This window comes from Chiloscyllium plagiosum, unplaced genomic scaffold (genome assembly GCF_037043375.1).
Source record: "Chiloscyllium plagiosum isolate Xiang-an unplaced genomic scaffold, Cpla_swu_hap1 HiC_scaffold_3, whole genome shotgun sequence".
Classification (NCBI taxonomy): Eukaryota; Metazoa; Chordata; class Chondrichthyes; order Orectolobiformes; family Hemiscylliidae; genus Chiloscyllium; species Chiloscyllium plagiosum.
In genome coordinates, this window is record NW_028270141.1 from 101020213 (window position 1) to 101041488 (window position 21276).

General features: G+C 39.7%; 1 protein-coding gene across 6 annotated transcripts in view; it reads right to left on the reverse strand.

Annotated features, from left to right (window-relative positions):
• Window positions 1-14432: 14432 nt before the first annotated feature.
• The window catches only part of myb (MYB proto-oncogene, transcription factor), a 32591-nt gene continuing 25747 nt past the window's right edge, over window positions 14433-21276 (reverse strand). For 5 of the 6 annotated variants that reach the window (XM_043686221.2, XM_087981997.1, XM_087981989.1 and 2 more), the window contains 2 exons: window positions 18376-18492; window positions 14433-15783 (listed from right to left, as the gene is read on the reverse strand). In XM_043686221.2, coding sequence (XP_043542156.1) covers window positions 15670-15783; window positions 18376-18492 — 231 coding nt within the window. In that variant the 3' untranslated portion in view covers window positions 14433-15669. Of the gene's footprint in view, window positions 15784-16089; window positions 16170-18375; window positions 18493-21276 lie in introns of all 6 variants that reach the window. The other variant, XM_087981994.1, reaches the window with a different exon arrangement.

A 21276-nucleotide genomic window follows, 5' to 3' on the forward strand; every position in this document is an offset into this window, starting at 1 on the left:
AGGCGGACGAAAGGAACTCTTGAATTAATGATAAAAGTCAGAGCAGGCAAGTTAACAAGTATGTGTTGATTTGACAGAAACTTCTGGTCACAAAAATAGCTTTTATGCAAACCAAGTGATAGTAGGATCTGGTCTTAAGTCTGCCAAGTGCTTTGGAGATATTCAAATCAAATGTTCAAGAACAGCAATCAAGGGCTAATTAGTTACAGTTTGACATGATTTCTTAAGGCAATCATTTTTGGAACTCACGACTTCTGTAACTTACAGAATCCCAAGTTTAAAGTTAGTTGGGAGGCTTCTGGCCATGTAAGAACAAAGTATGAATATCAACAAATTTCTAAAAGGAAAGCTAAAATAAAAATGAGAAATCAAAAGATTGCAAGGAGTAGAAATGCCTTAATTTAAAGGAACGTTGCCATGACAATGGAAGGGATATTAGGAACCTTGTTACAGAGAGTTGAAATGTGAAAAAACAGTGCACATTAGTCGGAAAGGGAATGGTGGAATGGAGTGAGGTTCACTTAAAACAAAGACCTGTTTTCAAAAACTTTGGATACCCTAAATGCTGATAGTTTTGCCATTTTTAATACAACATCTTACCATACCAAACTTGCCATTATTATTTTAGCAATATTTTTGTTATAGTATGATTCTGGAGCACAATGATCCATTGTCACTCAAACAAAAATGGAAAGTTCTGGAGAAACTCAGCAGGTTTGGCAGCATCTGCAGAGAGAAACCTGGTTTACAATACAGGCAAGGTGACCCTTCATCAGAACTGAAAATAGTTGGGAAAGGGTGATATTTATCTGAAGGGATTTATGGTATTTTGCCAATTTTATGATTGTTCGTTTCCCCAAACAAAATCAATTTATTAATAATTTACAAAAAAGAGAAAATATAATTCTACCTGCAGATATGATGAAAAATAGACAAGAAAGAATTATGAGGGGCATGGATAGGATAAATAGACAAAATCTTTTCCTTGGGATCGGGGCGTCCAAAATTAGAGGGCATAGGTTTAGGGTGAGAGGGGAAAGATATAAAAGAGACCTAGGGAGCAACTTTTTCCCGCAGAGGGTGGTATGTGTATGGAATGAGCTGCCAGAGGATCTGGTGCGATTGCAACATTTAAGAGGCATTTGGATGGGTATATGAATAGGAAGGGTTTGGAGGGATATGGGCCGGGTGCTGGCAGGTGGGACTAAATTGGGTTGGGACATCTGCTCAGTATGGACGGGTTGGACCAAAAGGTCTGTTTCCATGTTGTACTCTATAACTCAAAAATCTTATTGACCGATGACAGCAATACAGAGCCAGGAGTATATAACATCCTTGCTTTTTGACTACAGTAGGACTCACAATTTTAAATTTCTGTAAATAAATTTCAGAATCTAGATCTTAGTAACATTCTGATATTTTTTCTCTTTGATATAAAAGGGATATTTTGAAAAAATCACTTTTTATAAGTTTGTTATTCAGCATTATGAATAGGCATCTTACCTACATTCTATGGATTATTTTTATATTAAGACTTTAACTGTAATAGAGTGATTTGTCCATTTGGAATGTAGTGATTATAATGAGGTCAGTCAGGTGGACCTTCTAGAATATGAGTTCCCTGATTGGGTCTGTTAATCTGGTCCAATCAGAGAACCCTGGCTGACAGATATAAACAGGAGGCTACAAATGTCATTGTCACTGTCTTGTCATATGTCAAACTGGGATTTGAGGTTTGTCCTCCTCTCCCTGTAAATTGGTTGAACGGTAGGGTTCGGGGCCTAGCTTTGCTGCTGCTCTCCCTTGTAAAACTGCTGTCTTTTGTGTACAGCTGTCAATGTTTTTTTGTAAACTGTTTTGTAATTTGTTTAATAAAATAAAATATAACTAGAAGCTCCTCATTTGAGGGGACTGATTCTGTGAAAAAAAAAACAGGAGGCAAGGGTAGTGTTTGTCACTGGCCACCCGGGTGTTTTCCTATCTTCCTGGTGGTGGAAATTGAATAAAGATTCGTGCACTTTGTGTCTTCCACTGTGTCTCACACCTGCACACACACACCATGGGTGCTGGGGATAAAATAAGCACTACCGCACTTAGGTGGTAGTGTGGGGGTGAAAAGATTTTAAAAAAAGAAGAAAGAAGAAAAATAAATAAATAAATAAAAATAAACAAAAAAAACCAAACAGGAGGCAAGGGTAGTGTTTGTCACTGGCCACCCGGGTGTTTTCCTATCTTCCTGGTGGTGGAAATTGAATAAAGATTCGTGCACTTTGTGCCTTTCACTGTGTCTCACACCTGCACACACACACCATGAGTGCTGGGGAAAAAAATAAGCACTACCGCACTTAGGTGGTAGTGTGGGGGTTAAAATAAAAAAATATATAACCAGGAAATTAGCACTATAAAAAAAATAAATAAACAGGAGGCAAGGGCAGTGTTTGTCACTGGCCACCCGGGTGTTTTCCTATTTTCCTGGTGGTGGAAATTGAATAAAGATTCGTGCACTTTGTGCCTTTCACTGTGTCTCACACCTGCACACACACACACCATGGGTGCTAAAATAAAAGAAAAAAATAAAATAAACAGGAGGCCCTGGTACGGAGGAGGGAGGGCAGGTCTGAAGATGTCCTCGTGGGTCTGCTCCTGGGCCTGGCCAAACTGGCCATTAACAGGTCCAGGTAGCGGGCCGTGGAGGGGGTCGTTAGGGCCGACTGCCTGCCCCTCTTCCGCGGTTACGTTAGAGCCCGGGTGTCCTTGGAGAAGGAGCACGCGGTGTCCACCAACACCCTGGAGTCGTTCAGGGAGAGATGGGTGCCGCAGGGAGTGGAGTGCATCATTTCTCCCTCCAACTCTATTTTGATTTAGTCCCTACCCTCCCCCTCACTGTTTTGATCACACAGCACTGCCCTTTGATGTGAAGGGCAGTGTTTGTCACTGGCCACCCGGGTGTTTTCCTATCTTCCTGGTGGTGGAAATTGAATAAAGATTCGTGCACCTTGTGTCTCTCACTGTGTCTCAACCTGCGCACACACACCATGGGTGCTGGGGAAAAAATAAGCACTACCGCAGTTAGGTCGTAGTGTGGGGGTTAAATAAAAGAAAAAAGAAGAAAAAAACAAACAAAAAAAATTAAACAGCAGTGTCACACAGCATTGCTCTTTGATATGAAGGGTATTGCTTGTCACTGGCCACTCGGGTATGTAAAAAAAGATAAACAGGAGGCCCCGGTACGGAGGAGGGAGGGCAGGTCTGAAGACCTCCTCATGGGTCTGCTCCTGGGCCTGGCCAAACTGGCCATCAACAGGTCCAGGCAGTGGGCTGTGGAGGGGGTCATCAGGGCCGACTGCCTGCCCCTCTTCTGCGGTTACGTTAGAGCCCGGGTGTCCTTGGAGAAGGAGCACGCGGTGTCGACCAACACCCTGGAGTTGTTCAGGGAGAGGTGGGCACCGCAGGGAGTGGAGTGCATTATTTCCCCCTCCAACTCTATTTTGATTTAATCCCTGCCCTCCCCTTCACTGTTTGATCACACAGCATTGCCTTTTGTGAAGGGCAGTGCTTGTCACTGGCCACTTGGGTGTTTTCCTTTCTTCCTGGTGGTGGAAATTGAATAAAGATTCGTGCACCTTGTGAAGAAAAAAAAAACCAAAAAAAAAATAAACAGGAGTCTCTGAGGGAGCTGAATCAGTGTCAAGGACTCTCCACATGTAAGCTAAGGGTGACTGTAAAGGTACTGGCCTCCATGGAGTTATTTCACAGAATCATTGAATCTTACAACAAGGCCATTCAACTATCATGCCTTGCCAACTCTTTAAAAGATCCATCCAATTTTGTCCCACATCCCAGCATTTCTCCATTATGCTAAAAATTAATCCTCAAGTACATGTCCAAATACCTTTTGAAAGTCTCCACCTCACTTTCAGGTAGTGCATTCCAGGTCACAGCAGCCCTCTTAGCAAAAAGATATTCCTGTTTTCTCGAGTTATTTTTCGATCTTTCTATTTAATCTGTGCCAACCCACCTGCCAGAAGAAACCTTCCCTGTGCTGTCAAAACCCTTTTTACTTCCTAATACCTTTATTAGGTCTAATCTCAATTTTCTGAGTTATAAAGAAATGATCACAGCTCCTCCAATCTCTCCACATGACTTAAGTCCCTCACCTTGGTCATTTTTGATTTGTACCCTCTCCTCTATAAGGAATGACTATCTAATAAGCTGAAATAAAATTTATAAAATGAATTGAGCATTATAGAAATACCTCATCTTGGTCGCTCTCTTTACCCCTATGACAAAAGGGTCAATAGTAGCCGATCACAGCTGACATATAGGCACAGGACAACATAGGCCTGTTGTCTCTTGCCAGTTACATCAGTCTAAGCATAGACTTTTAAATCCATTGAACCACAAAAAATTTACAGCACAGAAAGAGAATGTTGCGGCACAGAAAGAGGCTGTTCTGCTCATCATACCTGTGCTGGCTGAATACACTGGCTGCTCATCTGTTTTCACTGCCCAGCATTTGGTCCTTAACCTTTCAAATAGCAGCATGTTTAAATGACATGCTTCCTTTACTACCTTTATCTACCAGTCTTTCCACCTCAACCAGTAAACTGGCCAGGGAATTCCAGACATCCACCACCCTCTGGGTGAAAAGATATTTCTCATGTCCTCTATAATCCTTCTACCAATCTCCTTAAATCCATGCCCTCTAATAATTGGCCACTCCACTAGAGTTTTCCAAGTCCACACTGTCAAAGTCCCTCATTAGTTTTGACTGCATACTCAAATCTTACCTCAGCCTGCTCCTTTCTATGTAAAACAACCCTGGCCTATCCAATATTTCCTCAAACATGCAATTTTCAAGCCCTGACAAGATTCTTGTAAGTCTTCTTGTATTGTCTCCAGAATAATTATCCCCTTCATGTAATGTGCTGACCAGAACTGTCCTCAATACTGCAGCTGTGGTTAATCTGGTCAATTATGTAATTCCAATATTAGATCTAGGCATTTTTATTTAATACTTGCCTAATAACTGGATATATCCACATGCTTTTTTTACCACCTTTATCTACCAATCTTTCCACCTGCATGCTCACTTACTCTGTCCCTCTCACTACCCTACAGCTTATTGTGTATTCTCTTGCTTTGTTTGCCTTCCCAAAAGCATTACCTTGCATTTCCAAAGATAGAATTCTATTTGCCACATTTAGTTCATGCAACCAAACCATTGCTATCTTCCAGCAGTTGATAAACATTCTTTACACAGGCAATCACCCAGCCAATTTTTATGTTGTCTGCAAAGTTCTAACCATGTCTCCTACACTTGAATCTAAATCCTTAACATCTACACAAACGGTTTGAGACCCAACCCTGAGTCCTGTGGACCACCACTGGAAATCACATTCCATTCGCAAAACCAGTCATAGATTGTCTCTGAACTAATTTTGGGTCCAACATGCCACATTCTTGTGTATCCCATGTGCTTTATTTTTTTCTTAACTATCTCTCTATGGGCCCTGTAGCGAATATCCACCTTTATCTATCTAAAAATCTAACTATCTTGATTAATCCATGCCTCTCAAGTAATAGTTAATCTTGTCTCTCAATATTGTGTCTAATAATTAACCCATCACTAAGGTCAGACTGACTGGCTATAATTATTTGGTGTATCCCTCATACCCTTTTTAAATAATGGCACAATGTTTGTGGCTCCCAATCCTCTGATACCTCACCTGTACCAAGCGAGGTTTGAAAAACGATCCTCAGACCATCTGCTATTTCTTCCTTGATTTCCTTTGTATCTGCCTGGGATACAATGCAACAAGCCCTGATGATTTATCCACCTTAAGGAGATCAATGACTCCAGTATTTTCTTTCTCTTTCATGGTTATTTTTATCTCATGTTTCACACTCCCCCTTTTAACTAAAAGTCTCTCCAACATCATTGTCCTTTGTGAAGACAGACACAAAATATTCATGCAGAACCTTGCCCACAACTTCTGCATCCATGCACAAGTTACCATGTACATCTCTGTTAGGGCCAATCCTTTCCTTAGTCACTTTCATCCTAAGCTTTGGATTGTCATTCATTTTAACAACCAATTTTTTTGTGTGTATTCTATCTTCTGTTGTCTGCTTCCTTAATTTCCTTTTTCACTTCTCCCCTGTACTTTCTATACTCTTTTAAGCATACTAAAGTATTTAAAATTTTGTCCTAAGCTCGATTTATCTGCATTATTAGCTGTGTTTGCTACTCTATAACCACCCCTTTATCTTTGTAGGGACATGTCAACACTGTGCCTAGAGAAACTCATTTTTGAGATTCCCCTGATTCTCTGTCTCCCACGGAATTGCCACTGACTTTTCTTCAAGTAGCTGTTGCCTGTCCACTTTGTGTCAGCGCAGATGTAAAACCTTGCAAACTTTGTAAAGTGTACCTTACCCAGCTTAGAACGTTTACTCTTGTTTTATATAAAACAACCTGGGCTGATGAGATGGGACCTAATGGCAGACATCTAAACAGGATCCCAGATTTTCACCGTGACAAAGGGCATCTCTGCCAAGCCAACAACACTGAGAGAAATTACAATGCCGACAATAGCATTTCTCCTGCTTGCAGGGAGGGGATTGGAGGGAGGCAGGTCTTCATACTTGTGAAGTTCCCAGGCTACTCAGCACATCAAGTCTGCCATGTTATTTGATGTGATCGTGGATGATCTGATAAACCTCAACTCTATTTTCCTGCATTTTGGAGAGGCCAGAGTTATCACCCTTCTACTCTTTTAAGACATTTTTCCAAACCAACCCTTGAATTGAGTGTTTGGTTACTCATCCCCAATGTCTCTTCATGTGGCATACAGTCAGATGTTAATCAGTGGCAATAAAGCAAGAGCTTTGACACACAGTAGCTTAACTGCAAAAAAGGGGCTCTACAAATTCAAGTTGTTGTTGCATTCTGGACTTCCAGTTGCCATCAAGAAATGGCAGTTTTTTGTGAAAAGTAGACATGATTGTGCACAAAATGTGCAGAAAAGTGTGTGGCATTTAAAAACACAATACCATGTATTTCTGCTTTCCTGTTGCATCCACGTTCTTCTGAGAGTGTGGTAACCAGAACTGCATGCAATATTCTAAATGGGGCCGAACTAAAGTTTTGTACAGCTGTAACATAACTTGCCAACTTGTATATTTGATTCCCTGGTTGATGAGGGTAACCATGCTGTATGCCTTCTTGACCACCTTATCCATCTTGACCACCTTATCCATCTGTGTTGCCACATTCAGTGAATGTGTACACCCAGATCCCTCTTTTTATTGTACAATTTGCATCTGTATTTGATCTTCCAAAATACATCACATTGTATATGCCCAGATTAAACTCCACCTGCCATTTTTCTGTCAAAATCTGCCATCTGTCAATGTTCCACTGTATCATTTGACAATCCTCACCATCTGCAACTCCCTCAATTTTGTTGTCATCCACAAACCTACTAATCAGACCACCTACATTTTCCTCCAGATCATATATATAATATACATATATATTGCAAACGACAAAGGTCCCAAAACTGATCCCTGTGGAGCACCACTAGTTACTGATCTCCTTTCCAAAAGCATCCTTCCATTGCTACTCTCTGTCTTCTATGAGCAAGCCAATATTGTATCTGTCTAACCAGTTCACCCTGGATCCCATAAGACTCTAACCATTGTACCAGCCTGCCTTGAGATACCCTATCAAATGACATACTAAAGTCAATCATCAATCATTCTTGTCATCTTTTCAAAAAACTCAAATCAACTTGATGAGACATGATGTTTCACATACAAACCCAAGCTATCCATCACTAACAAGTCAATTTGCTTCCAAATGTGAATAAATCCTGTCTCTCATTATCTTCTCCAACAGTTCCCCTGTTGGAGAAGATAATGAGAGACAGGATTTATTCACATTTGGAAGCAAATAGACATCAGACTCTAATTATCTGGATTATGTCTGTTTCTCTTCTTAAACAAATGAATAACATTGGCCATTCTCTAGTTTTCTGGAATCTTACCTGAAGCCAAAGAGGATGCAAAGATATTTGTTAAGTCCACAGCAATTTCCTCCTTTGCCTCTCACACCATCCTAGGATAGATCCCATCTGGCACAGGGGACTTGTCTACCGTAATGTATTTCAAGACACCCAACAGTTCCTCTTTCATTATGTTGCGCTGCCTAAGAATACTTACACACTTTTCCCTCACCTCAATCTCCCACATGTCCCTCTCTTTGGTGAATACTGATGTAAAATACGGATTAAGGGTATCACCCATTTCCTCTTGTTCCATACATAACCTCCCTCCTTTATCCTTGTGTGGGCCTACTCTTTCCCTAATTCCCCTCTTGTCCCTAATAAATTATTACAATGCCTTGGAGTTCTCCTTAACATTGCTAGCCAGGGACATTTCATGAATCCTTTTAGCCTTCCTAACTCCCCGTTTGAGTTCTTTCCTACTTGCTCTAAATTCTTCAAGGACTCCATCTGTTTTTAGTTGCCTGGACCTTAGGCATGCTTTTTTTTTCTGACTAAGCTGATAATTGCCCTTGTCTTCCAAGGCTCCTGAATCCTCACATTCCTGTTCTTCCTATTCACAGGAACATGCCTGTCCTGCACTCTAATCATCTGGCCTTGAAAAAGACTCCCCAGTTATCAGATGTGGATTTACCCTGATACAGCTGCTTCCAATCCTCATCTGACAATTCTTGCCTAATTCATCATAGTTGGTCTTTCCCCAATTCAACACTTTCATCTGAAGTCCACTCTTGTCCTTTTCCATAAGTATCTGAAAATTTACAGAATTATGGTCACTATTCCCAAAATGCTCCCTGGCTGAAACTTTGATCACCTGGCCGGGCGTATTAGTCAATACCAGGTCCAATATAGGCTTTACTGTCTGCTTGATACAGATTATGTCTGTTTATTTGTTGTACTTGAACTGGCAGTCTTTATTAGCCTGCCTTAATAACCTGCTTTAATGACACTTCAAATCTTTTGAACAATCTCTTCATCACAATGGGATCAGAAGTGGGAAAGCAGATAGAAGAGATATAAGCAAGAGATGTGGTAAACATGGATGGGAATGGGTTAATATAGGAGAAGAGGGTCACCTCATTTCCCAGGGTCTGATGGTAAAGGTGGATGGGTGCAAGCTCATGCAGATAGGATGAGCAGGGACCTGAGGAGATTTGAAACATGTGAGGTTTACAGAAAGGGCTACCATGAAGGAAATCTGGGTGATTGGGGCCTGACTCGCACAGATGTGGAGACTGGAATCTACTGGCCAAAGATCAAAATACTGTTGTCTTCTATTGTGCTAGAAATTGAAAGTACTCAACAGGGAAGGAAGTGACTGCAACCGCAGCCAGACCAAGCGTGTTACATATCTTGATTTGTTCGAAAGGGGGTTGCAAGAACTATCAATGTGAGGCCCTTTCAAGGGGAACATTGCACACAGATCCATGCACTGTACAAGCTGCTCAGCTGCAGGCCCCCTGATTCCTGGTGAACCTAGGGCATTGATTCTTTGTGTGCTGCATAACTTCTTGACCAGACATCACCTACCACTACATTTGCACCAAGGCCAGGGCAAGATTTGTATATCTTAATATGAGGACTAATGGACTCTGCTTGTTCATCTTGCTTACTTGTCCTGTATGAACTTTAAGTTATGCATCATGCTGCCACAATTATATTTGGGGCTACACAGAGACTTGATGTAGATCTCCGCAGGAGTTCCTTGGGGTAGTGTCCTTGACATAACCATCTTTAGCTGCTTCATCAATAACCTTCTCTCCTTCATAAGACTAGAAGTGGGAATGTTTATTGATAATTTCACAATGTTCAGCATCATTCCCAACTCCTCAGATACTGAAGAAGTTCAGGTCCAAATATCCAGGTTTTAGCTCACAAGTAGTATTCACACAATACAAATGCCACTCAACAACCATCTCCAACAAAAGAGAATCTAGCCATTGCTCCTTGATGATCAATGGCATTATCATTGAATCCCCCACTATCAACAAGCTGTGGGTTATCATTGTCCAGAAATGGAACTGGACAGGCTTTATAAACACTGTGATTGTCTTATGGTGCAATGGTGTTGCCCCTATCTCTGTGCCAGAAGGTCTGGGTTCATTGCCCACCTGCTCTGTTTGGCTGAAATACCCATAAGCACTATGATTAGAAGAGCACGTCGGAGGCTAGGAATTCTGTAGCAGGTAACTCACTTCTAAACTCTCAAAAGCCTGTTCAGATTCTCCAAGCCACAAGTCAGGAATGTGATAGAATATTCCTCAAATGCCTGGATGGATACAGTTCCAACACTCAAGAAGCTTGACACCATCCTTAACAAAGCAGCCCACTTAAATGCCACCACATTCACAAACATTCACCGCCACCAATGCCCAGTTGTACTATAGAATTTCACCAAGGCTTCTTAGACAGCACCTTCCCCAAACCCCACAAGTCCCCTACTAAAAAGAAGGAAAAGGTAGCAAATACATGGAGACATCACCACCTGCAAGTTCCCCTCTAAGGCACTCACCATCCTGTTTTGGAAATATATCACTGATCTTTCAGTATCCTCATGACATTATGGGTGTGTATACACCAAATGGACAGCAGCAATTCGAAAGGACAGCTCACTACCACCTTCTCAAGGATAATCGGAAATTGGCAATAAATGCTGGGCCAGCCAGTGACACCCACATCTCACAAATGTTTACAAAAAAAAATAAAATTTATACAAATGTGATACTTATCACATGTACCACCAAAGTGCCCTCAAAAGGACTTTCTCATTCTTTTCATCCAATATGTCCTGCTATTGTCACAGGATCAGAGCTGGGGTGAAGTGAGCCTACTCAGAAGTGAAGCCCATCGGCTATGTTAGCTTGGTCATGCAACCCCAAGGCCAGTTGTGTCTGGAGGACCAGAGATGCTGTGAGTTTTCTTGACAGACAAGTGAATTCTCCTCAACTAGAACAGCCATGGATTGGAGGGAGGCAGAGAGGGTGGAGATGTACCTCTGGAGTGCCAGACTTCTGAGCAGCCTGTGTGTGCTTCCTCTTCTGACTATATGCTTCCTGGCATTGCCTTGTCTTCTTATGAGGAAAGGGGCACCTGGACAGAGTACTTTTCCAGCACGACTCTGATCTAAATTACAAAGGCTGCCTGCCTCTTGCTAAGTACTAAAGAACTTATGAGCTAAAAAGCAAGCGAAAAAGCAGCTAGCATCTGACATCTGACCAACTCTAGAGATTCTGTGTAGATACAAGATACCTGGATTTTCCCTAACTTCAATCAATCTGCCACAAACATACCAGTCCTGGTTTGCCTCTCACCTCTAAAGTACATGCTTGAGGCCCTGATGTTGTGGCTGAATTGGGCTGAGATCAAGCACAATGATATTGTGAAGCTGGCGCTTTACTAATGCTGGGTTGGGGAAATGAAGGATCGAGGAAGTATATGTGCATTGACTATAGACATATCTTGTGTAGAATAAGCAGTTCCATAAAAAAAGAAATTAGATGACTGGCACAGCTATTCCACAAGCTGCAATGTACACTGTCGAGTCACCAGAGAGCCACTCAGAATTCCTGTCAAGCAATTGTGCCATTGAGTGAGTTTCTTGATTACGCAGTTGAACATTGAAAATATGGCAATAATATGGCAAGCCGAATCAATAATAAGATGCAAACACGTGGAAATACATTTCCTGCCAGCCAATGAAAAGATTCTAAGGCATGAGGATTTAATCAAGACTTTTTCTCAATGTCACAAATCTGATCGTTGGACATCATTTTCATGAGAGGAAGATTTGGCCCTTAAACTCAATTTGTTGGAAAGTTAGCATTTCCAAAACTGTGGATCACAAACCCCACTGAGATCACAGCAGGTAAGGCCACAAGCTCCCCCATCTCTGAGATCGCATCCCAAACAGTTATCAAGGCCCTGTGACATCCAGTCCTTCATGCCTCTTTCAGAATTAGGATAAAAATCACAGTGATTTACAACACAGGAAAAGGCCCTTCAACTCATTGCATCTTCACCAATCAAAAACAATGATCTTATTACTTAATCCCATTTTTCAGCATTTGGCCCATATCCTTGCAAGTCTTGCATTTGCAAGTGCATATCTAAATGTTTCTTAAATGTTATGAGGGTTTCTGTCTCTATTACCCTTACAAGGAGTGAGCTCCCACCATTCTCTGGGTGAAAAAGCTTTTCTTCACATCTTTTCTAAACCTACTGCTCCTTAAGTATATCTCCCTTGGCCATGATCCCTCTATCAAGAGGAAATGTCTTCCTGTCTATGGTTCTCATAATTCTATACATCTCAATCACGTCCCCTCAGTTTCCTTTGCTCTAAGGGAGACCTGTCAGTTCAATTTCTCTTCATAACTGAAACTCTCCAGCCCAGGCAATTTCCTGGTAAATCTCCTCTAGACCCGTTGCAGTGCTATCACATCCATATGTTATCTGCATGACTGACAGGAGACTCCCCAAGCAAGTACTGGACTCCCAACTGTGAAATGGCAGGTGAACCTCAGGTATACTGAGGAAGCGCTTCAGTAATACCTCCAATGTTTCACTGGTGAAGTGCAGCATTCCCACAGATACCTGGGAATCACTGGCCCAGGACCATCCAAAATACAGGAACATCCAAGGTGATGTTGGGCACCTCAAAATTTGCCATTGGGAAAAAGCGGAAGCCAGGTGAAAACAGACACACCAATGTCCCACATACCCCTTCCTGTGACCACTTTCCATTCCAAGTGCAAGAGCCTGAGGTAATCACATCGGTCTGTAGAGCCACCTATGGATCACCCTGAAACTGGAAGAGTCATCTTTGTCTGAAGGGACTGCCAATAAATGAATGTATCACATTCCTCCTATAATGTGAAGTCCAGAACAGCAGATAATAGTCTGTGGCCTAACCCAACATTTTATAGTTCCAACATAACCTCCCTGCTCTTAAACTCTATGCTTCAAATAATAAGAGATAAATATACCATGTCTTCTTAACCACTTTATCCACCAGTCGTGATACCTTAAGGGACTAGTATACATGCATGCTAACTCTCGATGCTTCCCAGGGTCTTATCGTGTATCATGTAATTTCTTGCCAAGTTTGCTCTGCTCCAATACCTTGCATTTATGTGACTGAATTTCATTTGCCACTGATCAGCCATCTATATCCTCTTGCTGTCCGATGCTATCATCACCATTTAACATCACAAGTTTTCATATTGCAAATGAACGTATTGATCAACATTCAAATCTTAATATTTCAATAAACCACAATCAGCAAAGGCCCCAACACTGACCCCTATGGCACTCCTCTGAACACAGACTTTGTCAGAAAAACACCCCTCAACCATCACCCTCTGCATCCTGCAACTCAACTAACTGTGGATCCAATTTGCCAAATTTCCTTGGATTCCATGGGTTCTTAGCTTTGGTATCAGTCTTCCATACAGGGCCTTATCAAAAGCCTTGCTGAAATCCACAGAATACATCAAAAGCACTGCACTTATCTACACACCCAGCCACCTCTTTGAAAGATTTAAACAAATTGGTCAGACATGACCTCCTCATAATAAAATCCTGCTGACTGTACTGTACTGTGTAGCTAAATACAGATTCTGTCCCTTAGAATTGCTTCCAATATGTTTCTCACCACTGAGGTTAGACTGATTGTCTGTAGTGTTCTGATTTACCCCTTGCTTCCTTCTTGAATAACTGTCCTTCAGTCCTCTGGCACCTTTCCTTTGGCCAGAGAGAAACGCAAGTTTTGGCAAGAGCCCTGGCTATTTCTTCCCTTGGCTTACTCAACAACCTGAGTTACATTTCATCCAGCCCTGGAGATTTATCATTTTTAAAGCATGCCAGCAGCAACTGATATACCTAGCAGACAGTTTACAAGGCTTCAGAAACATCATGCAGGCCACAAGCTCTGATTAAGAAGCTTTTGGTTCCATGTTTGCACTGTGGTCTCAGTTGCAAATTTTATGAAGAACAGTGTACATCAGGATACTTTTATGACCATGATCCTTCTCTGAGCAATGTACAACAGGATACATGCATTTATATCATCTTTAAAGCAAGTAACATTCATCAGAGGTCACACATAGCTATTCTGGACTAAACTGTAGCTTGCATTCAGCTTCAGAAAGGTCTGACACTAGAAAATATGAAATACCTGATTAAAACCTAGTGAAGTACTGGAAAATAAAATTAATGCTGATACCACCTTTTCCTACTGACACATAAGAAATCCAGAAAGGGCAGATTGCAGAGTATAAAGGCATAATTCAACTTAGGGCACATACAACTCAGAAATTCTTACCAACTTAAAATATTTCTTAAAAATAAAATGAAACAAACTTTTTAAGTAGAAAAACACACTTTTATTTTCTGTACATGGCAGTGGCTATACAATGGTAGTCAAAGTATTAGTGCAGGTAATTTGCACCAAGCTGATATTAAGGTAGTACATTTTGAAAATCACTTATTTTACTTTTAAAATCAAGTGTTCGGTGTATGTATACCAGAAGAGTTGGACATGACAATAGAATAAAGCCAAGACTTCTTGAACAAATTGTCCAATGCATTAAAAAAACATTTGGGCCAGAATGCCTTGAGTTAAATATGAAATGAATGGGACAAAAGTAATAAAAAAAATTAGTGAATGTATCAGTGTTCTCCCAAAATACAAAAGGTGCATCATATTCATTTTGTCACAATAAGACAAAACATTTCACTTCCCAAAAGTTTGTATTTGTAAATGCTAGGTTTAAAAAAAAATACTAGCTACCAGTGCATTGTTGATCAACTAACACCATTTTCTCTGATAACTCTACTGCCCATTTCATGCAGCATGTCTACATGCTAAAGTCTTTAGCAGCACAACACATTATCCATTTGGCATTTACAAAATTAACTTACTGGATAAAATATACATTTTTCATACATAAAACTTTGTTTTTACATACAGTATCCGTATTATTCAAGCTACACACAAAAACACACATGCACATATATCTTATATATATGTATGTATATTATATATAATATATATGGCTCAAAACAAGGCCCAAAAAAATCAAACAAAAACAATACTTCAAACCTATCAATTTTACATCTTCAAAAGCTTGATTTTTTTCATCTAATTTGGTTTGTAGTAATGCTATACCTCTATTTTGTCAACAGTGCATTTCATTTAATTTATTAACTTACATATTTAAATTACATCAGTCTTGAAGTACTTCCAAAAACTAATTGCTTTTCCGCCACCCAATACAAAAAGAATACTGATATGTTACAGTCTGCTGAATAGAACTGAAAATATTTATTCAACTTTTTTTTTAAATAGAAGGAATCATTTTTGTAACTTCAAGCATCTTTTACTGTAGATAACTGTGATATTTATCTTTTTGGCTGGTGAAATACAACCCTTCTAGTCTGACAAACAACAGAATTGTGCTTAGTGAAGAATGAAATTTGTGCCATTGAATTGTTGTCATATAACATTGCTCTACATCCATTGATGGAAAGCTCACAAGAAGAAATGAGGATTGTGAGTCAACAACGTGTTTCAAAACTTCTTAATGCTTAGTTGGAAAAAAAATTACATAACTAATGTTCGAGTAGAAAAGGTGTTCATGTATTTGCGTGCTTGCTCAGTTACAATAAGTTGATCTTCTGTTTTCCCACAAGCCACAGCCTCCCAAGTATTGGCAAACTGCAAGAAAAGACACAAGAAGTTATATCTCTGCTTGAAAGTAAATAATTCATTCATCTGTTTAAAACCTATAACCTCACTGCATATACAGTATTTATCCTACTGTAGTTGCCTACATTATTCATTTAAGTGACTAACCTTACTAATTCTGTAAGAAGGTATATTGTGGTAAGTAATGGCACCTCAGAGTATTTACTTCATTTCTTCCACTAAAACAATACATATTTAACAAAAAAGGAAAACTATAAACACATTTAAATAAAAAGAACAATTAAATATCTAATCATTCCTATATGAATCTCTTACTGGCTTTATGGAGTGCTGGAACAGAGTTTCAGCTAACCAGGGTTCCAGGTCCAGGGACTTCTCAAATCCAGCTGGGATACCTGAAAATATATTACACGAGTCCAGCTGCCGGTTTTCCACATTCAAGTACAGAATGTACACAATAATTATACCATCAATAGCCTTCCCCATCCCAGAAAACATCAACATTTGGAACTTAATATGACTAAATTCCTTTGAATAATGAAATGATTTGTTTTCATTTCCCTATAAGTATTTTATAACTTTAAGTGTAAATTCAGTATCATCCACTCGCCCTTAACGTGAGCCAATGTAATATTCATGTATGAATTAGATAAAATTGAGTTGTTTGCACTCTAATATTATTTTAGTTGAGTACTCTGTCAATGTTTTTCTGTTTACAGTAGAGGGGGAAATTTAGTTAATGCAAATGGTGAAAAATGGATTGAAAAATTTAGTAGCTATTTTATGCCACACACAAGTTTAATTTTCCATGAAAGTTGGTGCTAATTCGCTACCAGACCAATATGCATTACTGGTGTAGATGATTTCATGCTGATAGAAATCTGGTATTTTTACAAGTAAAAATTCTAATTAGTAAGTGAATAATCTTGTGGAGTTAAAGGTTATTTCCACTTCTTCAGGTGAGGTTCCATGATTTAATTAATATTTTGTTTCACATATACCATTTTATTTTATTGGTTTTGCAATAATTTATTGCAAATTTATGTTTTAGAGCATTAAGTATAAATGAAAGTGAAAAAGACTTGAGCCTGTTTTCTAAACACGCCAAGTGCACAACCTACTGACAATGCGTATGGGAGTTCAGAGATTTTCTCCCCATTCAAAAGTAAAATGCTATCACAAATATTTCCCATTATTTTCCATTCATTTAAATTATGATTCAAGATTTGGTCACATTTCAGGTTCCAGTGAAATAAAGTCTCACATTTTAGCGTTTTAACAACTGGAAATGATGGAATATTTTAAGCATTTGGATTCATTGTCGCAGCATAAAGAAACCCAATGCATATCATTTTTAAGTGCATGGATTTGTTCCTCAGTAGTTAAATTACTTATTTCAATATGTATACTAGCAACACAAGAAAAGCCAAAATGTACACTGAATTCTTGCTTTTTTAATTCTAAAATGTATTTACATTATTTTTCAAAAACACAAAATTAAACAAATTAAAACGAAAATAATGCCTCAATACAACAGGTTCAAAGAGGAGCTAAAATCCTCCCTGTTCCTGTTCAACATCAGTGATTTGTAAAATGTGAAGTCTTTACGCTGCAAAAATTAAAACATTTGACTACTGTAATAATAAACTAGAAACACCACATTAAGCAAAAAATGAATGGCTACAGATATGCAAGAATGAATATTTTAGATTCTAAATTCTGATATTAAATGCAAAATATCCAATGTTGATGCATAAAAATGCTTTACTGCATTTAAACCTTGCAAACTTCTGAAACATAAATCTACACTTCACACTGTTAGTGAAACATTCATACATCAGACATAATTGTTTATTTCCCTTCACATCAAATGTGAGAAGGGAGCAAATAAAATTCAACAACATAATTAAAGGTTATACAGCCTTAGAGTCAGACAGCACAGAAGCAGACGCTTTGGTTCAACTTGGCCATGTCGACCAAGTTCCCCAACTAAACTAATACCATTTGCCTGTATTTGGCCCATATCCCTCTAAACATTTCCTATTCATAGCTGTCCAAATGTCTTTTTAACATTGTAATTGTGCCTGCACCTACCACTTCCCCAGGCCATTTATTTCACATATGAACCACCCTCTATGTGAAAAAGTTGCCCCTCAGGTCCCTTTTAAATCTTTCTCCTCACTGTAAAATTATGCTTTCTAGTTTTGAACTCCCCAACCCTTGGGAGAAAATCTTTGCAATTCAGCTTATCTGTGCGCCTCATGACTTTATAAATCTCTAAAGGATCACCCCTCAACCTTCAATGTTCCAGTGAAAAAAGTCCCAGCTTATCCAGCTCTCCTTATAACTCAAACCCTGAAGTGAAATTCTGCATGTAACAAAATGCAGAGTGCCTGTTGTGTACTTGTCCATTAAATTCAAGTTAAGGTGTATTACGAGTAGACTATCCATTGAATTCAATTTGTTCCCTCTGCCCAAGTTGAATTTCATAGTCAATGTGCTCAATCTTACCCAGTAGAGGAGAACTCTTTTAAAAAATGCCAAAAGTTTGCAAACTCAGTTATGTAGCTTAACCACTAATTCATAACATGTCATACATACCTGCAATGAACTGCCCATCTGCTTGCTCATTTGTGCTGCAAATGCTTTGTTAAGAATGTCATCAGTCTTCTCTGATACAGGCATCATTAATACAGAACTTGTCAGGAGATTTTGCATCTAGGATGAGGTATATAATCAAAATCAATTTCCATTTATATTATAACATTCTTTTAAAATTAATATTCTTCCCTTTCCAGTAACTTCCTTAGATACGTCCTATCAACTCCCGTGATATCCTGCTCCCAGGGATCTCCTGGTATACGTTTACAGTAAGAAGTTCAAGAAAGTTATTCAGGGCAACACTGATCTACCTCTCTATGACAAAATGCCTGATATTCAATTGGAAACATACAGGAAAAGCATACTGTGAATCAACAATGTATTGTTCTCATGTCTGTTGTTTGTTCAAATAAAAATCACATCACAACACAACACAATTCCTTTCTGAAATCTATTTGTCCTGCTAGGAGGACAACCAATAAAAATTAAAATTCTCCACCTCAACATCTTCTGTAGCCAAGTCAAAAAATTTGGATTTTAAGTTGCTCTTGGCTGTTGCCAGAAGGGGTATTACATGTGAATAATAATATTAATTTCCCTCATTAAGAGGCATCACCAATCAAACATTACTGCACAAGAAATGGGAGTTCAGTGAACTGGAAAAATTAGAATTTGCAACCATTGTTCTACAGCAATACACAATGTTCCTCCTATAACAAGAACTATCAAAAATGAAACCAGCTTAATTAACAGTAAGTGGTTAGCAAAACAAGATCAATTCAGGAAACTAAAAATTATTTGGGAGACAGAGACACAAATAAAAGGATGTTTGGGGGGGGGGGGGGGGGGGGAGGTGATATAATTTCCAATGGCATGCCCACCTATCTGCCCCCAAACTGTGTGAAACTTTAAGGGAATCTGATGCTGCGTTGAGCAACTTGCCGCCCTCTGGTTTACTGAGGCCACCTCAGGGATTCATATGTCCTTTGCAGTAACATTACTCACAAAAGGGGCAGAATGGAATTCCCAAATCATGTGGAAAGCCTAGCAAACTTAGCTACTCAGAAAGGTGTTGCAAAAGAGGGTGAAAATGATTGCAGTTCCTTGAGAGCTCAACAGAATGGGAAAATGGAATCCTGCTTTCATCACATTACTGGTATTCAATATTCATTCATCTTCCTGGAGGTATCTGCCCAAGAACATCCTTCAGTCTGGCTCCCCTAATCATTTGAACCTGATATTCCACTCCTTCAGAGACCCCTGACCCTGGATTTATTTTGGCTTTTCACTGTGGTGGGCCTGGCTGCAGCCCCAGCAACGGCTGTTGCTCCCAACTGCAGCTATTGGACTTACAGAGCTCCTGGAAATCCAATGTTTAGGACAGGCAGCTCTCCAAGATAATATTTGGGAGATGAGAATGAAGGTGGGCCTAAGGCTCGTCTTAAAACAATTAATGCTGCTGCCAGCGTTTAATTGCTGTAGGACAGTAAACTAATTTGTGGGCAGGCTTTCACACCCAATATTTTAGCTCGGGAAGACAGGACTGCAGTGCCCTGTAAAATCCAGTCCATAAAAAAAGGGAACTATTAGATGTTTTATAGAAGGCTTGTACTCAAACCAATCAATTAAAACATTTATGGGGCAAAATTCAATCACCATGTGTAGAAATCATGATGTCTGATTATCCACTACCTACTCTTGTTGGTGAGATGTAGGTAGCATGCAAACTTTGTGTGGATACTCCTTTCATTGATTGACAGTATCTCAAATGCTGAATATGTGACACTTGACTGAGGGAATATTGTAATGTTGAAGGAACCATGTTTCAAATAAGACATTAAAACAAGGCATTATCCACCTCTAATAAGTAAAAAAGGACCCTTAGGATCATTTTGAAGAATAAATCTCATGGTCTTGTCAATATTTATCCTCCAGTTAACATCACATAAACAGACTACCTGGTCATTATCATATTGTTCTAAGTAGGAATGTGCTGTGTGCAACGTGATTGCTTGTTTTCTACTCGAGTATTTCAAAAATACTTCACTGGTTATAAAGCACTTTGAAGTGCCTTGTTGTTGTGACAAATGTTATACAAATGAAAGTCTTTCTTTCTTTTCCATCCAGTAGGTAGAAAAGACATGATTAGGAGGTCCTTCAAGCACACATCAAATGGAATGGGAACAGGTAGGCATGGAAGTCAATTCAGTGGCAGAACGTTTAATGATCTCACAAGGGTGACAATGGTGTATGAATGCACTCATGTTATCATCAGTCTCACACAATAGTACAGTACACAACTGTCATTCCCATCAATAATATCTGGCCAACAGGACTCATGCCTAAAATCTATATGCCACAATTCACACTCGCATAATTAATAAAACTGCCAAATTCAGACTCCCATTTTCCACATACATCCAGACATTCAGCTTTACAAGCACTTCATCTAAACAACTTGTGCATGCTCACCAATTTCTTACTCTGTCTTGAAGGCAAAGATACATGAAACAAGAGGCTGCCAGGGACAGACAAACCTCCATCTTCTGATTTCTTTGGAGGTGGTGTGTTGCAATGTTTTGGTGGGCACTGAGGTAACAGCTTCTGGATCAGTGGTGCTGGAAGAGCACAGCAGTTCAGGCAGCATCCGAGGAGCAGTAAAATCGACATTTCGGGCAAAAGCCCTTCATCAGGAATAAAGGCAGAGAGCCTGAAGGGTGGAGAGATAAATGAGAGGAAGGTGGGGGTTGGGAGAAAGTAGCATAGAGTACAATAGGTGAGTGGGGGAGGGGATGAAGGTGATAGATCAGGGAGGAGGTTGGGGTGGATAGGTGGAAAAGAAGATAGGCAGGTAGGACAAGTCATGGCGACAGTGCTGAGCTGGAAGTTTGGAACTAGGGT